The following is a 21420-nucleotide window of genomic DNA, read 5'->3' as shown; positions in this document are numbered from 1 at the left end:
CCAAGACAAATAAACAGAAGTTTTGCCGTTTTGTTTTGTAACACTTTTAAATTATTAAATTAAAATATATAAAATCTAGTTCAAGTGCACAAGGCATAATATCTTCTTTTTAACATAATTAATGAAAAACAGTGCCGCATAAAAATGGATTTCTGCTTTCCTCCACTGCTTGTGTCAGTACTTGCACAAGGTGACTCTCGTGGAGGGGGCGTGTCTTCTCATCTCCCACTCTGCTGTGATGAAATGAGCCTTTATGGTCACATAGTTCCCCTGGACCTCCACCCTTCTGTTGTGAGCGCAACAGATGACGCTCGGGATAGTTCGTACACAACTTTTTTCTTCTCTTTCTCATAAAAATCTGGCACAATCTTATCGTTGAAGTTGGTGCGCGACGGGATGTCGTAATGTGGCTGAAGCACTTTCAGCATGTGTTTAAAACCCTCGTTTTGCACAATGGAGTCTGCACCTACAAACACACCGATTTAAATGGCACGGGGCGTTCAAGTTCCTCCGTTACTCCGCTCGCCACTTTTTTTTTTTGAAGTTTGAACACAATACGCAGTCCTGTGTACAAATCATCACTAAAATAGGGACTTTTGTTGAGGCTGGAACCCATTATTCACATATACATTGTTTTCTAGTCCTTCACTCTCACTATCGTCATCCACGAATCTTTCATCCTCGCTCAAATTAATGGGGAAATCGTCGCTTTCTCGGTCCGAATCGCTCAAGAAAGTATTTTTCAAAGTGAGTTTTATAGGCCATCTCTACTCTTACTCGCTGCACATATACAGTACATCACATGAAAGCAGCTAAAAAGGAACTTTAACCGGTTACCTGTTTTAAATAAGTGTGATTATACAGTGGAACCTGGATTTACAAACTTAATTGGTTGAATAGGGTTTACAAATAGGAAAGTTTGTATCGTGAAGCATCTTACCCCACACAATATATGGTCAACAGCCATACAGGTCACACTAAGGGTGGCCGTAAAAAAAAACTTTTAACACTGTTACAAATATGTGCCTGACTGTGAACCCACACCAAACAAGACTGACAAACACATTTCGGGGGAATATCCGCATCGTAACACACCAGAACAATTACCCAGAATCCCATGCAAACCTAACTCTTCCGGGACGCTACAATATACACACCCCTGCTACCACCAACGCCCCACGCCCCCACCCTCCCTACTTGCGTCGGTTGAGGTATTGTATATTGTAGCCCTGCAAGGTGTTCTGGGTATTTGTTCTATTGTGTTTAAGTTGTGTTAGGGTGCGGAAATTCTCCCAAAATATGTTTGTCATTCTTCAACCCTAACATAGGATTGTTATTGTTTGTTGTTATTTAATGTATTTTTAATCAATTTTTCATCTTTTTTCCAGAATGATGAAAAGCAGACTCATCATCTCATCATGATCACTATCAGGTTTAGCCTAGTAAGTCTTCTTCATCAACCAATTCTGCATAATCCAAAATGTGGGGGAGGACCTTTGGAAGTCAAACTCCAACCTTTGAAAATGTTTTCATATTTACAATTGATTAGTTGTAAAACTTTTAAATACTGTATGCCATTGTCAAACTGGGGTACCGTTACCATGTAAAGAAGCGTGATTTCCCCATAGTGGTGTGTTTAAAAATAAAAAATTTAATTATATTAGTCCATTACAGCGCCAGTTTCACCCTTCCATTCATTTTCTACCGCTTATTCCCTTCGCCAGTTCCTGATTTTTAAAGGTGCCATGTGTACTAATGTGGCCAGAAATGGTACTGCAATCACGGCCAAAATGCTTTAGTCCACTCCCACTCTCCATGACTAAGGTTGCCAGTTACAAATCTTACTCCGAGGAACTTTAAAATGGCAATCAACGAGTCCAACGCTGTAGGTTCCTCTTGTTTATGCTTCTTGCAAGATGGCCTACCAAGCAATTATGCCACATTTTACTGATGTCAATTAGCCAAATGGATTTGTAAAGTTACGCAGCAATATTTTCGCTGGGAGTCGGGACAGATTGTTGGCATTACCATGCTAAAATATCTATCTATCTCTCTATCTCTATTGATCTTCAACATGCTATCCATCTTATCGATCTTTAACAGGCTATCTATCTATCGGTCTTCAACAGGCTATCTATCTATCGATCTTCAACATGCTATCTATCTATCTAAACATCTATTTAATTTTCCTGAAGGAACTCTCCTGAAGGAATCAATAAAGTACTATCTATCTATCTATCTATCCATAACATGCTAAATCTATCCATTGTTGCGTTTTGACCAGATCTTCCTCTTTTTGGGAATTTAAGCTACTGCTTACCCCCAAGTTTTTTCGATGACACATAAGCTGGTTTTAAATGAATCCCAGACAGAGTAGCTATTTTGACCTTTTATTCCAAAGCTTTGGGAGACCAATCTATGCACAACACCTTTAAATCGGCGATCTTCAACAGGCTATCTATCTCTATCGATCTTCAACATTCTATCTATCTATCTATCTATCTATCTATCTATCTATCTATCTATCCATCCATCCATCCATAACATGCTATCTAACTATCTATCTATCCATCCATAGTTGCGTTTTGACCAAATCTTTCTCTTTTTGGGAATTTAAGCTACTGCTTACCCCCAAGTTCTTTCGATGACACATAAGCTGGTTTTAAATGAATCCCAGACAGAGTAGCTATTTTGACCTTTTATTCCAAAGCTTTGGGAGACCAATCTATGCACAACACCTTCAAATCGCATCGCCCAAGTGGATCTAACATTCAAACGGGAAGAGACTACTTCTTGAATCCGCAAACAGCCTCCACCCTCCGGAACGAATACACATGCCTATTGTCCTCCTTAGCTGGGAACAGGATGAGATTAGGAGTTTTACTAGTCTTTACATTCCTAAAGCTTCAAGGTTAACACACACTCAGTATAGTAGCGGACAATCAAAAGAGAACAAATAGAAAAACACTAGCTGTTTTAAAATATGACTATGAATATAAAGAAATAACTGTTAAAATATGGATATATGTAGATATCTATCTCCGTCACTATCTATCTTCAACATGCTATCTATCTATCCATCTTTCTATCTTCAACATGCTTATCTATCTATCTATCTATCTATCTATCTCTATTGATCTTCAACATGCTATCTCTATCGATCTATCCATCTTCAACATGCTATCTATCTATCTCTATCTATTTATGTGCAATTCTATGAGCCAACCCTCGTTGTGCGTAAACCCATTAAGCATAAATCACATAGCCTACTACTATGTCAATACAGAACGTAGAAAATCATTACATGTGATGCATTATATTGTGCCAAGTAAATGCCACCCTATATGTGTTTGATGCACATATAGTACCAGAAACCGCGATTAGCCGTGCTAATGTTGGAACGCATTTCCTCAGCATATCTGCATATTGACAATGAAACTACCCATATCCACATAGGTTTTATTTGTCGAAAATATATTTTGTGTTGACCGTTGGATGACACATCGACATACAGGCTTACGGGCATATATATCCCCTGTTAGCCTATATGTCGATGTGTCATTGACCGGGCTAGCATGCTAATAAGCATTACACTAGTGCGGTGGTTCTCAAATGGGGGTACACGTACCCCTGGGGGTACTTGAAGGTATGCCAAGGGGTACGTGAGATTTTAAAAAAATATTTTAAAAATAGCAACAATTCAAAAGTCCTTTTGAAATATATTTATTGAATAATACTTCAACAAATTATGAATGTAAGTTCATAAACTGTGAAAAGAAATGCAACAATGCAATATTCAGTGTTGACAGCTACATTTTTTGTGGAAATGTTCCATAAATTTTGATGTTAAAGATTTATTTTTTGCCAAATGTTTGGAATTAAGATCATGAATCAAGATGGATCTCTATTACAATCCCCAAAGAGGGCACTTTAAGTTGATGATTACTTCTATGTGTAGAAATCTTTATATATATAATTGAATCACTTTTTTTTTTTTTTTTCAACAAGTTTTTAGTTATTTTTATATCTTTTTTTCCAAATAGTTCAAGAAAGACCACTACAAATGAGCAATATTTTGCACTGTTATACAATTTAATAATTCAGAAACTGATGACATAGTGCTGTATTTTACCTCTTTATCTCTTTTTTTCAACCAAAAATGTTTTGCTCTGATTAGGGGGTACTTGAATTAAAAAAATGTTCACAGGGGGTACATCACTGAAAAAAGTTTGAGAACCACTGCACTAGTGTGATGGTACTTCGCTCCCAAGCATTCGTCGCACGAACATACTAGCCTTGGTAGACAAGGTCATAGACTGTATTGGACAATATAGTTTACATATGAAATGTCCTTTTCCATGTATTACAAGTAATAAGAAAACATACATGCCTTACTTGCCTATCGAGGAGGAAATGAGCAAGTTTGGCCTTCATTCATCCGTCTTTCAAAGGCATCTCCGATACAAATCCTTGTTTTGTTCCTTTGTCATGAATAAGTTGAGAATTGTAACGACGTGTTTTAGATTTACTAAGGTATGACATGTTTAGTAACTTTACCAGTGGCAGTGGCCAGACTACGGTGGCGGTGCGTAATGTTAACATGTGGCAGTCCAAGAGGCGCCGACGAGTGGTGCGAAGCACCCTTGCTGAAGAGACTCTTGCCATTTCGGATGGAATAGACAATGCTGTTTCTTGCCACCCTTTATTCTGAACTCACCCTGGCACTGCTGGTCTAAATGCTCCAGCGTTAGTTTGTGTGACTGATAATCATTCCCTCTACGATGCTCTTCGATCAACAAAACAAGTCACAGAGAAAAAGGCTTCGTTTAGATATAAGTGGCATCAAAGAACTAATTCACAACAAAAAAATACAAAAAGTGCTTTGTCAGCAACAAAAGCTCATCTGTCTGACTGTCTTATGAAAAAGGGGGCATCACCCTTGAAGCATTTTTTTCATTTCATTTTTATTTATCTCATTCATTAATGTGCATTTAGAACGATACATAATTATATCACAATTATACAATTTAAATTCACACAATTCCTGAGAAGGAGCAGGATGAAGAAAATCTATAATTTTCTGCCCCCTTTGACATAGTACATTATCTTACTTACTCATTTAAGCCGACACATATATCCAAATGTAATTAAACAATCATAAACAAGAAAAACAACACAAGTGCAAAACTTCATAAAGTATAAACCAAACCAAGAAAATAATTGAAAGCATTGAGATTAGGAAAATGGGTTCTTACCCAAGTTGATTTTATTGCGTCTGTTGTTTAAAAAGACACATTTGTTCTCAAAAAACATGTGCTATTCAATTTTTCTTATTTATAAAAGATAAGGAGATTGTTAAAATGTTCCTCCATACTCTGGGTTAACACATGCGCGCAGTGTTTGTGGGGAGCGAGTGTTTGCGGTTTTTCCTCTGAGCAGCAGTTGATTAAAAGTTGTGAAACGGAATAGACGTCGTGTTTATTCGCCTCCAATTAACACGTAACTGGTAACCTGGGGATAGGTTGATTGGCAACACTAAATTGGCCCTAGTGTGTGAATGTTGTCTGTCTATCTGTGTTGGCCCTGTGATGAGGTGGCGACTTGTCCAGGGTGTACCCTGCCTTCCGCCCGATTGTAGCTGAGATAGGCGCCAGCGCCCCCCGCGACCCCGAAAGGGAATAAGCGGTAGAAAATGGATGGATGGATGGTAACTTCGATGTAACACATTCACAGACTTTCTGTTTGGTCAAACGACGGAGGGCGGGGTATCGAAATGAAAACAACAAGATTTCGGAGCTGTAAATCTAATTTTGAAATGATCATATCCCGGCTGAACTAATGTGATCAGTTGGAGGTATTCGAAAATAACATTATTTATTAATGCCTTTTGACTTATCCGGGCCATTTAATGATGACTTGATATGAAATTGTTACATATGGCACCTTTAACTCTGCTCATACAATAAGCTTTGAGTACAAGCTACATAGTCAACACTACAGAAAGGTTAAAAAAAACACTAGCACTAGGAAAGCAAAATATTGCTTTGTGTAAAACCATCCATTGCTATTTACTGGTATTATTTCACATGACATTTTTAGCACAGCTGTAATTAAAAAGTGTAGTAAATGTTGGCGGGCTTCTCACACCTTTTTTCTGAGACATTTGCTCGCTGTTCCATTTCTGAGGGTCCTTGTGTTGTAAGCTGCCTCCTGACGGTGTGCGTTTTTTTTTTTTGTGCTCTCAGCCCGCAGACACCATTGCTCACATTGCGGCCATCGACTGGTTGAAGAAGACCGAAGCGCCTGAGATCGAGTCTCGCGTCATGACAAAGACACACTGCTTCCTGTGTTACTCGTCCTTGCACTACATCTTCAGAGATTGTAAGACTCCGTCAAAGAACAAGTGTGGAGTGAACGAAAGCCTACAAATATCAGAATTGTCGTCGGTGTACAGCTTTTTAAAACCATTTTAGCTGTTACACATGAAGCAAACTCAAACCAGCAGCACACATCTTTTTACTTAGAAATGTAGATTTTTCTGTTTTCTAATATATGTATTTATCAATCAATCAAAGTTTATTTAATCACAAATGCTTCAAAGGGCCTTACAAACCGCGACGACATCCTCTGCTCTGATTCCACATCAGGGCAAGAAAAAACTCAACCCAATATGCACAATGAGAACATTGGAAGGTGACTTGCGACATTTAGCTTTGCTGGCTTCATATTTTCCGTGTGATGATAGCTAATCAGGTAGCTTCGGTGTACAGCAGGTGCCTTCCCTCTTCCCAGAGTCTGGATTCGGGGTGGACCGCCCGCCTGTGCATCGGTTGGGGACATCTCTGCGCTGCTGGCCCTTTTTCCTGCTGGCCCCACTATGGACTGGACTCTGCGCAGTTGGGAGAGTGGCTGTGCGCAACCCGAGGGGTCCCGGGTTCAATCCCCACCTAGTACCGACCTCGTCACGTTCGTTGTGTCCTGAGCAAGACACTTCACCCTTGCTCCTGATGGGTGCTGGTTAGCGCCTTGCATGGCAGCTCCCTCCATCAGTGTGTGTGAATGTGGAAGTAGTGTCAAAGCGCTTTGAGTACCTTGAAGGTAGAAAAGCGCTATACAAGTACAACCCATTTATCATTTATGTTAAATCCACTATGGACTGGACTTTCACAATATCATGGTAGACCCACTCCACGTCCATTGCTTTCGGTTCCCCCTAGAGGGGGAGGGGGTTGCCCACATATGCGGTCCTTTCCAAGGTTTCTCAGTCATTCACATCGACGTCCCACTGGGGTGAGTTTTTCCTTGCCCTTATGTGGGATCTGAACAGAGGATGTTTTTGTGGCTTGTGCAGCCCTTTGAGACACTTGTGATTTAGGGGTAGATACATAAACATTGATTGATGATTGATCACAGCGCACCTTGACCGAGTCTATTTTGGATTAGAATGCTCTAGACCAGGGGTCACCAACGCGGTGCCCGCGGGCACCAGGTCGCCCGTAAGGACCAGATGAGTCGCCCGCTGGCCTGTTCTAAAAATAGCTCAAATAGCAGCACTTACCAGTGAGCTGCCTCTATTTTTTAAATTGTATTTATTTACTAGCAAGCTGGTCTCACTTTGCTCGACATTTTTAATTCTAAGAGAGACAAAAATCATAGAATTTGAAAATCCAAGAAAATATTTTAAAGACTTGGTCTTCACTTGTTTAAATACATTAATTTATTTTTTTTACTTTGCTTCTTATAACTTTCAGAAGGACAGTTTTATAGAAAAAAATATCCTTAAAAATGATTTTACGATTTTTAAACACCTTTTTACCTTTTTAAATTCCTTCCTCTTCTTTCCTGACAATTTAAATCAATGTTCAAGTAATTTTTGTATTATTGTAAAGAATAATAAATACATTTTAATTTAATTCATTTTAGCTTCTGTTTTTTCGATGAAGAATATTTTTGAATTATTTCTTCAAACTTATGATTAAAATTCCCAAAAATTATTCTGGCAAATCTAGAAAATATGTAAATCAAATATTAATCTTATTTGAAAGTCTATTGAATTTCTTTACAAAAAAAAAAATCTGGAAAATCTAGAAGAAATTATTTGTCTTTTGTTAGAAATTTAGCTTGGTCTAATTTGTTATATATTCTAACAAAGTGCAGACTGGATTTTAACCTATTTAAAACATGTCATCAAAATTCTAAAATTACTCTTAATCGGGAAAAATTACTAATGATGCTCCATCAATTATTTTTTTTATTTTTTCAAAAAGATTCAAATTAGCTAGTTTTTCTCTTCTTTTTTTCGGTTGAATTTTAAAGAGTCAAAATTGAAGATAAACTGTTTCAAAATTAAATTTTCATTTTTTTCTTGTTTTCTCCTTTTTTAAACGGTTCGATTAAGCGTTTTTTTATTTCATCAAAAAACCTTCCGTAAAAGAAAAAAAAAAAGGTACGACGGAATGACTTACAGAAATACCCATTTTTTTATGTATATTTAGATTTATTTATTAAAGGTAAATTGAACAAATTGGCTATTTCTGGCAATTTATTTAAGTGTGTATCAAACTGGTAACCCTTCGCATTAATCAGTACCCAAGAAGTAGCTCTTGGTTTCAAAAAGGTTGGTGACCCCTGCTCTAGACAAACGTAACACGCTTCATTACCTCTGCCAAGGTTATTTTTCCACCACTGTTTGTTTTTTAGCAACATAACTCAAAAAAATTAAGATTTAGAAAAGAAACAACTCCTGGCTTTGAATTTAACTGCAGCAAAATCCGCAACCGCCCTCGTCATTTGCCATAATGCCCTAAAAAATTTACCAACATTTGCGTCAAGAGCATGTCGTGACCGCCCTTAATTTTTTATTTGTTAATGGACTAGGGATGTAACAATGTCTAACAAAAACATTTCAGTTTCAGTATTAATCCCACCTGTTCTGCATATCTACAGAATGGTGGCACACGGCTTTCATCGTATCCGCTTTTAGAAAAGGTTGATTTATACAGGCTAGTAAGGTAAAGTTTAGTACCCAAAAAGTTTCGGCTACCTTGCTTCTGCAGCCTTCATCAGAGGTGTCACGTGATGTTGTCTGTGACGTGTTATATAGATTGGTGTCCCTATATAACCATATGAAACGTCACAGACAACATCACGCTGACATCATGTGACACCTCTGATGAAGGCTGCAGAAGCAAGGTAGCCAAAACTTATCCGGTACAAAAAGTTACCTTACTAGAATATATAAATCAACCATTTATAAATACACATCAGTTGGCTAAATGGACCTCTTCAACATACTATCGTATCCGCTTGTTTACGAAATTCACCAGGAAGACCAAAGGCCTGATTTACGAAAGGTTTGCACATACTAAAACACGTGCAAACTTGATAGCACACGCAAAGCTGATCTACTAAATGTGTGCAAAGTGTTAAGTGAGCGGAATAAGGCGTGCTATCCATTTTGCGTCGGTCGTCATTATTATGCTAAATATATGCTGATCATCAAAATGCCCACAATATTGGAGGAGTAGATGCAAATTTTATTTAGCACACGCAATGTGATTTATCAACACGCATCACCGTTTTGACAGAAACAGTCGGCATTTTGTTTATTTACAAACTGACAGTTCCACACATGGCTGCAGGATCAGTGCTCACGCTGCACAGACGAGAATCCTCAGTCTTACGTGTGTCAACATTTTTGCAGACGTCTATTCAGCAATTTCCTTTTATAGTTTTTTATAGCTGCTGGATAACATACGTGGCAGATTAAGATGAATTAAATCGTGGCATTTTGGTGTCAGCTGGCGTTTATTGCAGTTTAGAACCTTGACTTCATGTCCCTCCATTTTTTTTTTTTAAATGTACCGTTTACGATAGATTCATGTTCCCTGCATCAGAATCAAAGTACCAATAATTGTCACACACACACTAGGTGTGGTGAAATTTGTCCTCTGCATTTGACCCATCCCCTTGTTCACCCCCTGGGAGGTGAAGGGAGTAGTGAGCAGCAGCGGTGCCGCGCCCGGGAATCATTTGTAATGAATTAACCCCCAATTCTAACCCTTGATGCTGAGTGCAAAACAGGGAGGTAATGGGTCCCATTTTTATAGTCTTTGGTATGACTCTGCCGGGGTTTGAACTCCCAACCTACCATTGTAGACCATAGCTGTTAATTCACCTACAGCAGGGGTCTCAAACAGGGACATTATTTTGTGGCCCGCACCCTGATGTGAAAATTTAATGTTGGCGCGGCCCGCGAGTTTTATATGAATGGCGCTTTACAGCGTCATACTTATATACCCTCGATTTTTCCGGGAGACTCTCAATTTTCAGTGCCCTTCCAGGGGCAATCATTCTCCGAATTTCACCCAAACAACAATATTAAGGGAGCACCGTGGAGGCACTGCGCGTCCTTTACAACCTGTACAAACAGCCTGCCAGCCCAACCACGTGTTGTATTTGGCTTCTGAAGACGCAGCAAGCGACTGCAAGACATAGTTGATCAACAGCCACACAGGTCACACTGAGGGTGGCCTAATAAACAACTTTAACACTGTTACAAATATGCGCCACACTGTTAACCCACACCAAACAAGAATGACAAGCACATTTTGGGAGAATATCCGCACCTAAATACAACAGAACAAATACCCAGAATGAAATGCAGCCCTAATTCTTCCTGGCTACAATATACACCCCCGCCTCCCACAAGCGCGCCCCCTATTGTAGCCCGGAAGAGTTAGGGCTGCATTGGATTCCGGGTATTTGTTCTGTTGTGTTTGTGTTGTTTTACGGTGCGGATGTTCTCCCAAAATGTTTGTCAATCTTGTTTGATGTGGGTTTACAATGTGGCGCATATTTGTAACAGTGTTAAAGTTGTTTATACGGCCACCCTCAGTGTGACCTGTATGGCTGTTGAACAAGTATGTCTTGCAGTCACTTCCGTAGGTCTGCAGAAGCCTCCCACAATATGTGACTGAGCCGGCACACTGTTTGTACGTTGCAAAAGCGGATGAGACGGCAGGTTGTAGAGGATGCTAAAGGCAGTGCCATCACGGCACGTCCTTATTATTGTTGTTCGGGTGAAAACCGGGAGAATGATTGCCCTGGGAGATTGTCGGGAGGGGCACTGATATTCGGGTGTTACCCGGAAAGATCGCAAGAGTTGGCAAGTATGATGCAAGCTAGGGCGGGAAAGACATTCAAAGAAGGTGAATTCAATAAAAAGTGCATGTTAGATTTTTCAAAGAAATATTTTCTTGCGGCCCAGCCTCACCCACTTTCTGCATCCAGATGCCCCCAGGTAAATTGAGTTTGAGACCCCTGACCTACAGGTTACTTCCATTTTCAGGCTTTTAGAGGACATTGCGATGCAGCCTCAGTTGGACTTTCAGAATGGACAATAAAAGCGCCTGTTCAACTTTTTCAGATGGGAATTTCATCTTCAGAATGACAGAATCTACGGCCCAGACCATGGAGATGCTAAGAAGTAAGGCTCTCGACTGCCAAGTTGAGGTAAGTCGACACAAACCCTGTAATAATGGTTAATGTACGCTAGGAGTGTGAATTTTTGAGAACCTAACGATTTGATCCGATTCCTAAGGAGACTATTCGATTCAACACGATTCTCGCAATATGTCATTTGGTATAATAATTAGAATTAAAGCTGCAAGCAGCGATGGACGGGACCGACTTTTGCTGGTGTTTCCTGCCTTTACCCATTCAACATAACTTTACCTGCACATTACCTACCTTCCCTGCATCCTAGGGGTCACACTATTGCTTCTTTTTGTCACCCATACACGGTGGTGCTTCCTGCCATCACCCAGACAACATATCTTTACCTGCACATTACCTAATTTCTCTGTATCCTGGAGTCAAACTGGTGCCTCCTTCTTTCACCCAGTCAAAATATCTTTACCCGCACAGTACCTACCTTCTCTGCATTGTGTGGTCACGCTGGTGCTTCCTGCTTTTAAGCAGCCATCTTCAGATGGCAGCAGCGCAGCAGCATCAGCACAGAAGTTATTTGAAGGCTCGTAAAATCAAAACCGAAGTAGTTATTAAAACTTTTTGCGCAACTTTTAATCAGAAGGGTTCAATCTCTTTCCTGTGCGAGTTTGAAGCCGACACAACAAACGCGCTCAGAGGAGATAAGGTTTGAAAAAAGGTGACGTGTTTTTACAAAACTTTTGTTTTGAAGGGGTAATTGCCAACTTCCTGTTGATTTTTGGTGAAGGATGTCAATTACTGAAATGTAGGTCTAAATGAGACCTACATAGAGGTTTTTGTTTCTTTTCTCTATGAAATTCCTACCGGAAGTTACAAGCAGTTTTGTCTTGTGTTTTTTTTCCCACGAGCAGTTTTGTCAGTGTTTTATTCCAATGGGGTGCTCGAGCGCAATTTTGAGTTTTGGGGGTTGTTTATTTTTTAGATCGTAATTTTCACCAGTCCTGATGTGTGTGTCGAGTTTGAGTTTTTAAGCATTTTAAGGGGGTCAAATTCCAGCTCAAAGAGGCAAAAATTACATTTTTTAGGAAACTTTTGTTTTGAAGAGGTTTTTGCCAACTTCCTGTATATTTTTGCTGAAGGATGTACGTGTATGAAATGTAGGTCTAAGTCAGACCTACATAGAGGTTTTTGTTTCATGTCCCCACGACATTCCTAACTGAAGTTACAAGCAGTTTTGTCTTGTGTTTTTTCCCAAGAGCAGTTTTGTCGTCAGTGTTTTATTTCAATGGGGTGCTCGAGCGCAATTTTGAGTTTTCGGTGTTGTTTTTATTTTTAGATCGTAATTTTCACCAGTCCTGATGTGTGTGTCGAGTTTGAGTTTTTAAGCATTTTAAGGGGGTCAAATTCCAGCTCAAAGAGGCAAAAATGAAATTTTTTAGAAAACTTTTGTTTTGAAGAGGTTTTTGCCAACTTCCTGTAGATTTTTGCTGAAGGATGTAAGTGTATGAAATGTAGGTCTAAGTCAGACCTACATAGAAGTTTTTGTTTCATGTCTCTACGACATTCCTGACTGAAGTTACAAGCAGTTTTGTCTGTGTTTTGTCCTAGGGGGCGCTAGAGCACAATTTTGAGTTTTGGGATTTGTTTTTTTTATTAGATGGAAATATTCGCCAGTCCTGATTGTGTGTGTGTGTGTCTGTGTAGAATTTGGTGAGTTTTAAAGCATGTTAAGGGGGTCAAATTACAGCTCACAGAGGCGGCAGTATAATAATAATAAAACCTTAGAAATACAATAGGGTCTTCTGTCCCAAAGGGACATTCGGTCCCTAATTAAACTTTTTCAAAATAGGTTACAGGTTAAAAAAAAACCCATGTTGTATGGTGATGATCAAACATATTTTTCAAATTCTTATTTGGGTACGGCGTGGCGCGGTTGGGAGAGTAGCCGTGCCAGCAACCTGAGGGTTCCTGGTTCAATCCTCACCACCTACCAACTTCGTCATGTCCGTTGTGTCCTTGAGCAAGACACTTCACCCTTGCTCCTGATGGATCGTGGTTAGGGCCTTGCATGGCAGCTCCCACCATCAGTGTGTATATGTGTGTGTGTGTGTGAATGTGGAAATAGTGTCAGAGCTTTGAGTACCTTGAAGATAGAAAAGCGCTATACAAGTATAACCCATTTACCATTTATATTAAAACTTTCCAGTTTTTATTTTTTTTTCTTGTCAATTTAAAAAATATATATATATATAAGAAAAGATCAATTTAAAAATTGGGATGAATAAGAATCCCGATTCAGGTGTGATGTTTTTTTTTCACCTCTGATATATGCATAGATTTACAGTGCAGATCTTAATTCATTAATTGAAGGGATCACTGATCGTTGAATGTAATCGGAATACTTGTGTTCTTCATCCAGGCCAGTAATCTCCTCAAGCAGAAAGGCAATGACCTGTTTCAGGAGCAGAAGTATGAAAGCGCCGTGCACATTTATTCCAAAGCCATCAAATGCTAGTAAGGAGCTGACACAAGGTTGTCAACGTTACCTGTATTTGACCTGCAGTACAAACGGTATTAAGTTAATTGATTTTCTTCTCTCAAAGCCCTGAAAACCACGTCATCTATGGCAACCGGGCGCTTTGTTACATCCGCTGTAAGAAATATATGTAAGTACATGCATTCTATACTGGTGTTCTGTAAAAAGGATTGGTTGTATTCCTTAATGACAAGTTTGACTCATTCACAAACGCTTGCACTTGCAGAGAAGCTGCTTTCGATGGAAAACGAGCCACTCTGCTAGAACCTCTCTGGGCGAAGGTACATCTTTTGTGCTGGTTTTGTGCTTCTTCATTTTTTTATTTTGTGAATTGTGCTCTAGTGATTTGGATAAAACTTTTAAGTTTCATGTATATCAAATACAACAGTGGCTTAAAGGCCTACTGAAATGAGATTTTCTTATTTAAACGGGGATAGCAGGTCCATTCTATGTGTCATACTTGAACATTTCTCGATATTGCCATATTTTTGCTGAAAGGATTTAGTAGAGAACATCGCCGAAAAAGTTTGCAACTTTTGGTCGCTAATAAAAAAGCCTTGCCTTTACCGGAAGTAGCAGACGATGACGTCACCGTTGTGAGGGCTCCTCACATTGTTTACAATGTGAGCCTCCAGCAGAAAGAGCTATTCGGATCGAGAAAGCGCCAATTTCCCCATTAATTTGAGCGAAGATGAAAGATTCGTGGATGAGGAAATTTAAAGTAAAGGACTAGGGAAAAAAAAAAAAATTAGGCGATTACATTGGGAGAGATTCAGATGTTTTTAGACACATTTACTAAGATAATTATGGGAAATCTCTTATCTTTCTATTTTGTTGCTAGTGTTTAAGTGAGTTAAATAATACCTGATAGTCGGAGGGGTGTGTCTCTAAGAGAAGTCACGGCAGCAGGACAGAAGCTACCCTGATCCCCGGTAAGAGGCGACCTTTTACCACAATTTTCTCCCTGAAACCTGCCGGTTAACAAGTGGTCGGGAACCATATTCGCTTGACCGCTCTGATCCATAGTAAAGCTTCACCTCCGGGAATTTTAAACAAGGAAACACCGTGTGTTTGTGTGGCTAAAGGCTAAAGCTTCCCACCGCCATCTTTCTACTTTAACTTCTCCATTATTAATTGAACAAATTGCAAAAGATTCAGCAACACACATGTCCAAAATACTGTGTAATTGCGGGATGAAAAGAGACAACTTTTACCCGCAAGTGGTGCTGAGCTAATATGTCCCCTCCAACCAATAACCTCACAAACACGCGTCATCATTCCGCGACGTTTTCAACAAGAAACTCCGCGGGAAATCTAAAATTGCAATTTAGTAAACTAAAGCGGCCATATTGGCATGTGTTGCAATGTAGATATTTCATCATTGATATATAAACTATCAGACTGCGTGGTCGGTAGTAGTGGCTTTCAGTAGGCCTTTAAGGAGCGGCACACAACAAACACGCTGCAAAAATCCAATAGTCTTTCTGCTGTTCATGGGAGGTCTCAAAAGTAAAGATGTAACAAAATCGTAATCTCACGGTATTAAGATCACAGTACAATATTGTGGTATTATCAAATAAAGAAAAGGGCTCGGTAAAAATGCCATTGTGTGTAAAATGAAGTGGCAGGAAAGTAGAGAAAAAAAAAAATTACAGTAATGAAATACAAACAATGCTCAAATGTTCTATTCATGTTTATAACTCAAAAGTGTTTTTAAATGCAAAGAATAATGAGCATAGTGTTTAAAGCAGGGGTCTCAAACTCACTTCATCTAGGGGCCACTGGATGCAGAGTCTAGGTGAGGCTGGGCCGCGAGAAAATATTTCCTAAAAAAAATGTTGCATACTCCTCAGCATGTCTAGTTGTATAATGACGTTTCAAATTGAATCCCTTGTGCACCACAACTGTCTGTGCATATAAGTCACGTCGGGGTGCCCCTGTGCTCAACAAAGAAATATTGCATCTCCCACTTTTCCTGGAATTTTTTTTGCTCACCACGAACCTTTTCTCTTCACTGCAGGCTTTGAAAAAGACATGTTTGGGGTTGTGGAATATATTTGTATTTAACCGACGCACGGCGAATAATGTTATTTCCGCAATGTTTGCAGTTCCGCTTTTCCTCTCTACAGAAACACGGCTGTTGCCGGATAATAGCCGGGAAAGTACCTGGATAGCGAGCGCAAAAAAAGTGACTGCTCCCGGAGTTTTATCCGGCGTCATATAGAAATATGTGTGGTGTTCATCGTGTGAGGCAATGCAAATTAAACAATTAAAAAAAACAGATGGTTTGAACACATGCTTTTCATGTGACGTCATTCATCCGGGTCACGAAGGGTCGTGCGACATTTTGGAAGGCAAACAATCGTCACACAGGTAGCCAAAAGCACACAATACGGTAGTTTCGTGTTGGGTTAATGGGTGCACTATTCGCCGCCAAAGTTCAGTCAAACGTAGATTCTTTAGTATTCCTAAAATTCGGTGCCACGAAGGCAAACTAACCCAGAAAATAAGCGAAGATCGGCGAAGGGCATGGTTTGCCAGCATAAATAGGAAAGACGAGCCCTCCCAGTCACCGAAGATATGTTCAGATCATTTTGTTACAGGTAAGCAAACGTTTTAGGCAATTTTATTTTTCTCATATTCAAACTAATTCTACGGTATTATTTTTTTACAGGCCCAGAAAACGCAGGTAATGCCTAATATTCTGATTCAAATCCGTTTGAGGACCGTTTAAATATGTACACCAGTAGTCAGTACACGATACAGTTTCGCAACTCGGAAGCTCTGAAACCGACATGAGACCCTGTTTCAGGGTTACAGTATTGTTTCATTTTTCAATAAGTCTCTCAGTTGCTTTCCAGCAACTCTGGCTCCAGCACCAACCCCGTCTCTCCTCCTGGCTGCTGCTTATAACATAGCGACAGGTGATTAGGCAACAAGGCCCAGGTGGGCCATCTACGCACCTGTCGCTGATTTCGAGGCCGGTCCTGGCAACACACCGCTTCACTGCAGGCCCGCATGCCACGCCCCCTCCACAGTTAGCTTCAGAATAACAATGTTATCACAAAGAATAAGAGACCTACTATACTCTAGAAATGTTAGTCTGACTTAAAAATGCACGCATTTCGTTGTGTTCAGGGTTAAAAAAATATTATTCGGCTCTTACGGAAATACATTTTAGAATATTTGGCTTCTTGGCTCTCGCAGCCAAAAAGGTTCCCGACCCCTGCTTTAGCCTATGCGGCTACTTCATATGTTGGTGTGAAACTCGTCCGGTACTCCTCCGCACCGAACCGGAACCCCCGTACCGAAACGGTTCAATACAAATATACGTACCGTTACACCCCTAACTAGAATGTTTTAATGTAGGCACATAGAATCATCATACTGCTGTGATTATATGCATCAAGTGTTCATTCAAGGCTAAGGCAAAATATTGAGATATATATTGTGTATCGCGAATGACCATGAATTGATTAACGTGGACCCCGACTTAAACCGGTTGAAAAACTTATTCGGGTGTTACCATTTAGTGGTCAGTTGTACGGAATATACTGAACTGTGCAATCTACTAATAAAAGTTTCAATCAATCAATCAAAGGCCTAAAAATATAGAGGTATTAAAAAAAGGCCGTATCGCCCAGCCCTAATATCAACACTTCCTTACCGAACAACAGTTACAGAAAACACTGCGCGTTTTTATCCTCCAGACCAGGGGTAGGTAACCTATGGCTCTAGAGCCAGATGGGGCTCTTTTGATGACTGCATCTGGCTCTCGGATAAATCCGAGCTGACACTGCATAACACGCTAAGTAATGAATAATTCCGCTTGTAATCACAGTGTTAAAAGTAACGTTCAAAATATAAAACATTCTCGTGCATTTTAATCCATCCATCCGTTTTCTACCGCACCTGTTCAAGAAGTTGCGTTAATGGTAAAAAGTTATTTATTATTGGTTAGTGTGGGGCTTGCCCTCTTGGGGGTTCTTCAGACCACCAAGCACCGATATGAGAGCCTGTTTCAGGGTTACAATATTGTTTTATTTTTCAATAAGTCTCTCAGTTGCTTTCCAGCAATTGTCTTTTTCTCTTTCGTTCTCGCTCGCACTCTGGCTCCAACCCCAACGCTGTCTCTTCTCATGGCTGCTGCTTATAACAGAGCGACAGGTGATTAGATAACAAGGCCCAAGTGGGCCGACTGCGCACCTGTTGCTGATTTCGAGGCCGGTCCTGGCACACCCCGCTTCGCTGCAGGCCCGCAGGCCACACCCCCTCCACAGTTAGCTTCAGAATAACAATGTTATTAGAGAGAATAACAGACTTATTATACCCTAGAAATGTTGGTTTTACTTAAAAATGCACGTGATTGGTTGTGTTCAGTGTAAAAAAAATATTATTATTAATGGCTCTTACGGAAATACATTTTAAAATATTTGGCTTCTTGGTTCTCTCAGCCAAAAAGGTTCCCGACCCCTGCTCCAGACTAAGCACGCCACATGCACACAATCTTACCAGCTGTCCGTTCAGCTTTTGGTTTTGGTACACTTTAATAATAATAATAATAATAATAATAATAATAATAAATTTTACTTATGAGACGCCTTTCTGGGCACTCGGACACCGTACAAAATCAAATCACTTTGGGCACAACTCTGGGTTCTCTGTAAGGAACTAAACTTTTTTCCACTGCGCTGTGGTGGCGTTTTTTTGTACTTCTTGATTTGACACAGCTGTCTAATTATCGGGCTCGCGCATTACGTAGGCTCTGATCTTATAAGCCGACTAGCTGAACTAATGCCAAATTATATACACCTTAACTGGGGTTGCCCAGGTGAATAGGGGTGCGGACTTGCGCTACAATAAAATATAATTCTATTAAGTGGTCCTGTGGCCATGGATGATGTGCTGGCTGTCCAGAGTCAGGACGGGGTGGACCACTTGCCTGTGCATCGGTTAGGGACATCTGCGCTGCTGACCCGTCTTTGCTTGGGATGGTCTACTATGGACTGGACTCTCACTATTATTAGATCCACTATGGACTGGACTTTCACAATATTATGTTAGACCCACTCGACGTCCATTGTTTTCGGTCTTCCCTACAGGGGAGTGGGTTGCCCACATATGCGGTCTTGTCCAAGGGTCTTGTCCCATAGTCATTCACATCACCGTCCCACTGGGGTGAGTTTTTTTTTTTTTTTTTGCCCTTATGTGGTCTCTGTACCGCGGATGTCGTGGCTTGTGCAGCCCTTTGAGACACTTGTGATTTAGGGCTATGTAAATAAACACTGGTTGACATTGATTGAAGTGGGGTTTGGCTGGTTGCCAAGCCGCCGTGGTTGCGAGCTCGCGCATCAGCTGACGAGACAGCTGTCCGCCGCTACATTGGCACTATTAGAATTTTTCAACGTGTCCGACATGTTAACTTGTTAAAGACAACTTACGGCATTGCTTCTTCGCTGCTTTGGGTAGGATGGCAACAGAGATTACCACAGAAGACCGCAACATGTACGACTTGCTTTCGAACGAATACAGGAAGTCAACCGACAGGAAGTGATTTGGCAGAAGTAACATCATCTAACTACTGTATTTTTCCGGACTATAAGTCGCAGTTTTTTTCATTGTTTGGCCAGGGGTGCGACTTATAGTCAGGACCGACTTATGTGTGAAATTATTAACACATTACCGTAAACAATAAAATTTTATTATTTAGCTCATTCACGTATATGTACACGTTTTCATGTGATTTAGCGATTAGGAGTGACAGATTGTTTGGTAAACGTATAGCATGTTCTATATGTTATAGTTATTTGAATGACTCTTACCATAATATGTTATGTTAACATACCAGGCACCTTCTCAGTTGGTTATTTATGCGTCATATAACGTACACTTATTCAGCCTGTTGTTCACTATTCTGTATTTATTTTAAATTGCCTTTTAAATGTCTATTCTTGGTGTTGGGTTTTATCAAATAAATTTCCCCCAAAAATGCGACTTACGCTCCAGTGCAACTTATGTTTTTTCCTTTTTTATTATGCATTTTCGGCAGGTGCGACTTATACTGTGAAAAATACGGTACTGTTTACCGATTATAACATACAATAAATGAAAACAACTTTAGCTCCACTTCACGGTGGCAGAGGGGTTAGTGCGTCTGCCTCACAATACGAAGTTCCTGCAGTCCTGGGTTCAAATCCATGCTCGGGATCTTTCTGTGTGGAGTTTGCATGTTCTCCCCGTGAATGCGTGGGTTCCCTCCGGGTACTCCGGCTTCCTCCCACCTCCAAAGACATGCACCTAGGAATAGGTTGATTGGCAACACTAAATTGGCCCCAGTGTGTGAATGTGAGTGTGAATGTTGTCTGTCTACCTGTGTTGGCCCTGCGATGAGGTGGCGACTTGTCCGGGGTGTACCCCGCCTTCCGCCCGATTGTAGCTGAGATGGGCGCCAGCGCCCCCCCGCGACCCCGAAAGGGAATAGGCGGTAGAAAATGGATGGGATGGATGAACTTTAGCTCCAAATTAAAGCATTACAGTCACTAATACAAAAGTACTACCAAGTAATTATGTAAAGTACATCAGGACAACACGCTGTGCTTGACTACACAAAGGTGAGCTTTATTATTGACTTATGTGGAGTGCTTATCAGGCATATTTGCTCAGTGCGTGACTGCAAACGAATTGATAATAACATGCTATTTAGGCTAGAGTCCTTAATCCAATCCACTTTATTTATATAGCACATTTAAACAACAATAACGTTTCCAAAGTGCTGCACAGCCATGTTAAAAACAATATTAAAAAAACATGCCTCGTTTGTAGGTACATTTGAGCTCATTTAAATGCCTTTTACTTGTGTCCTCTGTGTATTTCATTTATATTTGCATATCTCATGACACATTATTTGTATGTAATATTGGCTGCATTGATAGTCGTGGCCCAGTGGTTAGAGCATGGGTGTCAAACTCTGGCCCACGGGCCAGATTTGGCCCGCCATGTAATTTCATTTGGCCCTGGAGGCAATGTCAAATTAACATTAGAGCTGGCCCGCCGGTATTATACAGAGGCGGTGCCGCTCTAACACTGCATTCACCGCTAATGCTCATACTTGCCAACCCTCCCGATTTTCCCGGGAGACTCCCGAAGTTCAGTGGCCCTCCCGAAAATCTCCCTGGGCAACCATTCTCGTGAATATCTCCCAATTTCCACCCGGACAACAATATTGGGGGCCGTGCCTTAAAGGCACTGCCTTTTAACGTTCTATACAACCTGTCGTCACGTCCCCTTATCCTCCATACAAACAGCGTGCCGGCTAAGCCTCATAATATAAGCAGCTTGTACACACTCATAAGTGAATGCAAAGCATACTCAGTCAACAGCTATACAGGTCACACTGAGGGTGGACGTATAAACAACTTTAGCACTGTTACAAA

At 40.4% G+C, this 21420-nt stretch overlaps 1 protein-coding gene across 2 annotated transcripts in view; it reads left to right on the top strand.

Moving 5' to 3' along the window:
- The window catches only part of ttc3 (tetratricopeptide repeat domain 3), a 103111-nt gene that overhangs the window by 16852 nt on the left and 64839 nt on the right, over positions 1–21420 (top strand). For both annotated transcript variants that reach the window (XM_061899068.1, XM_061899067.1), the window contains exons 6-11: positions 1389–1442; positions 6246–6381; positions 11429–11514; positions 13871–13965; positions 14055–14117; positions 14214–14268. In XM_061899068.1, the coding sequence (XP_061755052.1) occupies positions 1389–1442; positions 6246–6381; positions 11429–11514; positions 13871–13965; positions 14055–14117; positions 14214–14268 (489 nt within the window). The remainder of the gene's footprint in view (positions 1–1388; positions 1443–6245; positions 6382–11428; positions 11515–13870; positions 13966–14054; positions 14118–14213; positions 14269–21420) is intronic.

This window comes from Nerophis ophidion, linkage group LG04 (genome assembly GCF_033978795.1).
Source record: "Nerophis ophidion isolate RoL-2023_Sa linkage group LG04, RoL_Noph_v1.0, whole genome shotgun sequence".
Lineage (NCBI taxonomy): Eukaryota > Metazoa > Chordata > Actinopteri > Syngnathiformes > Syngnathidae > Nerophis > Nerophis ophidion.
This window is presented reverse-complemented; position numbering and strand designations above follow the sequence as displayed.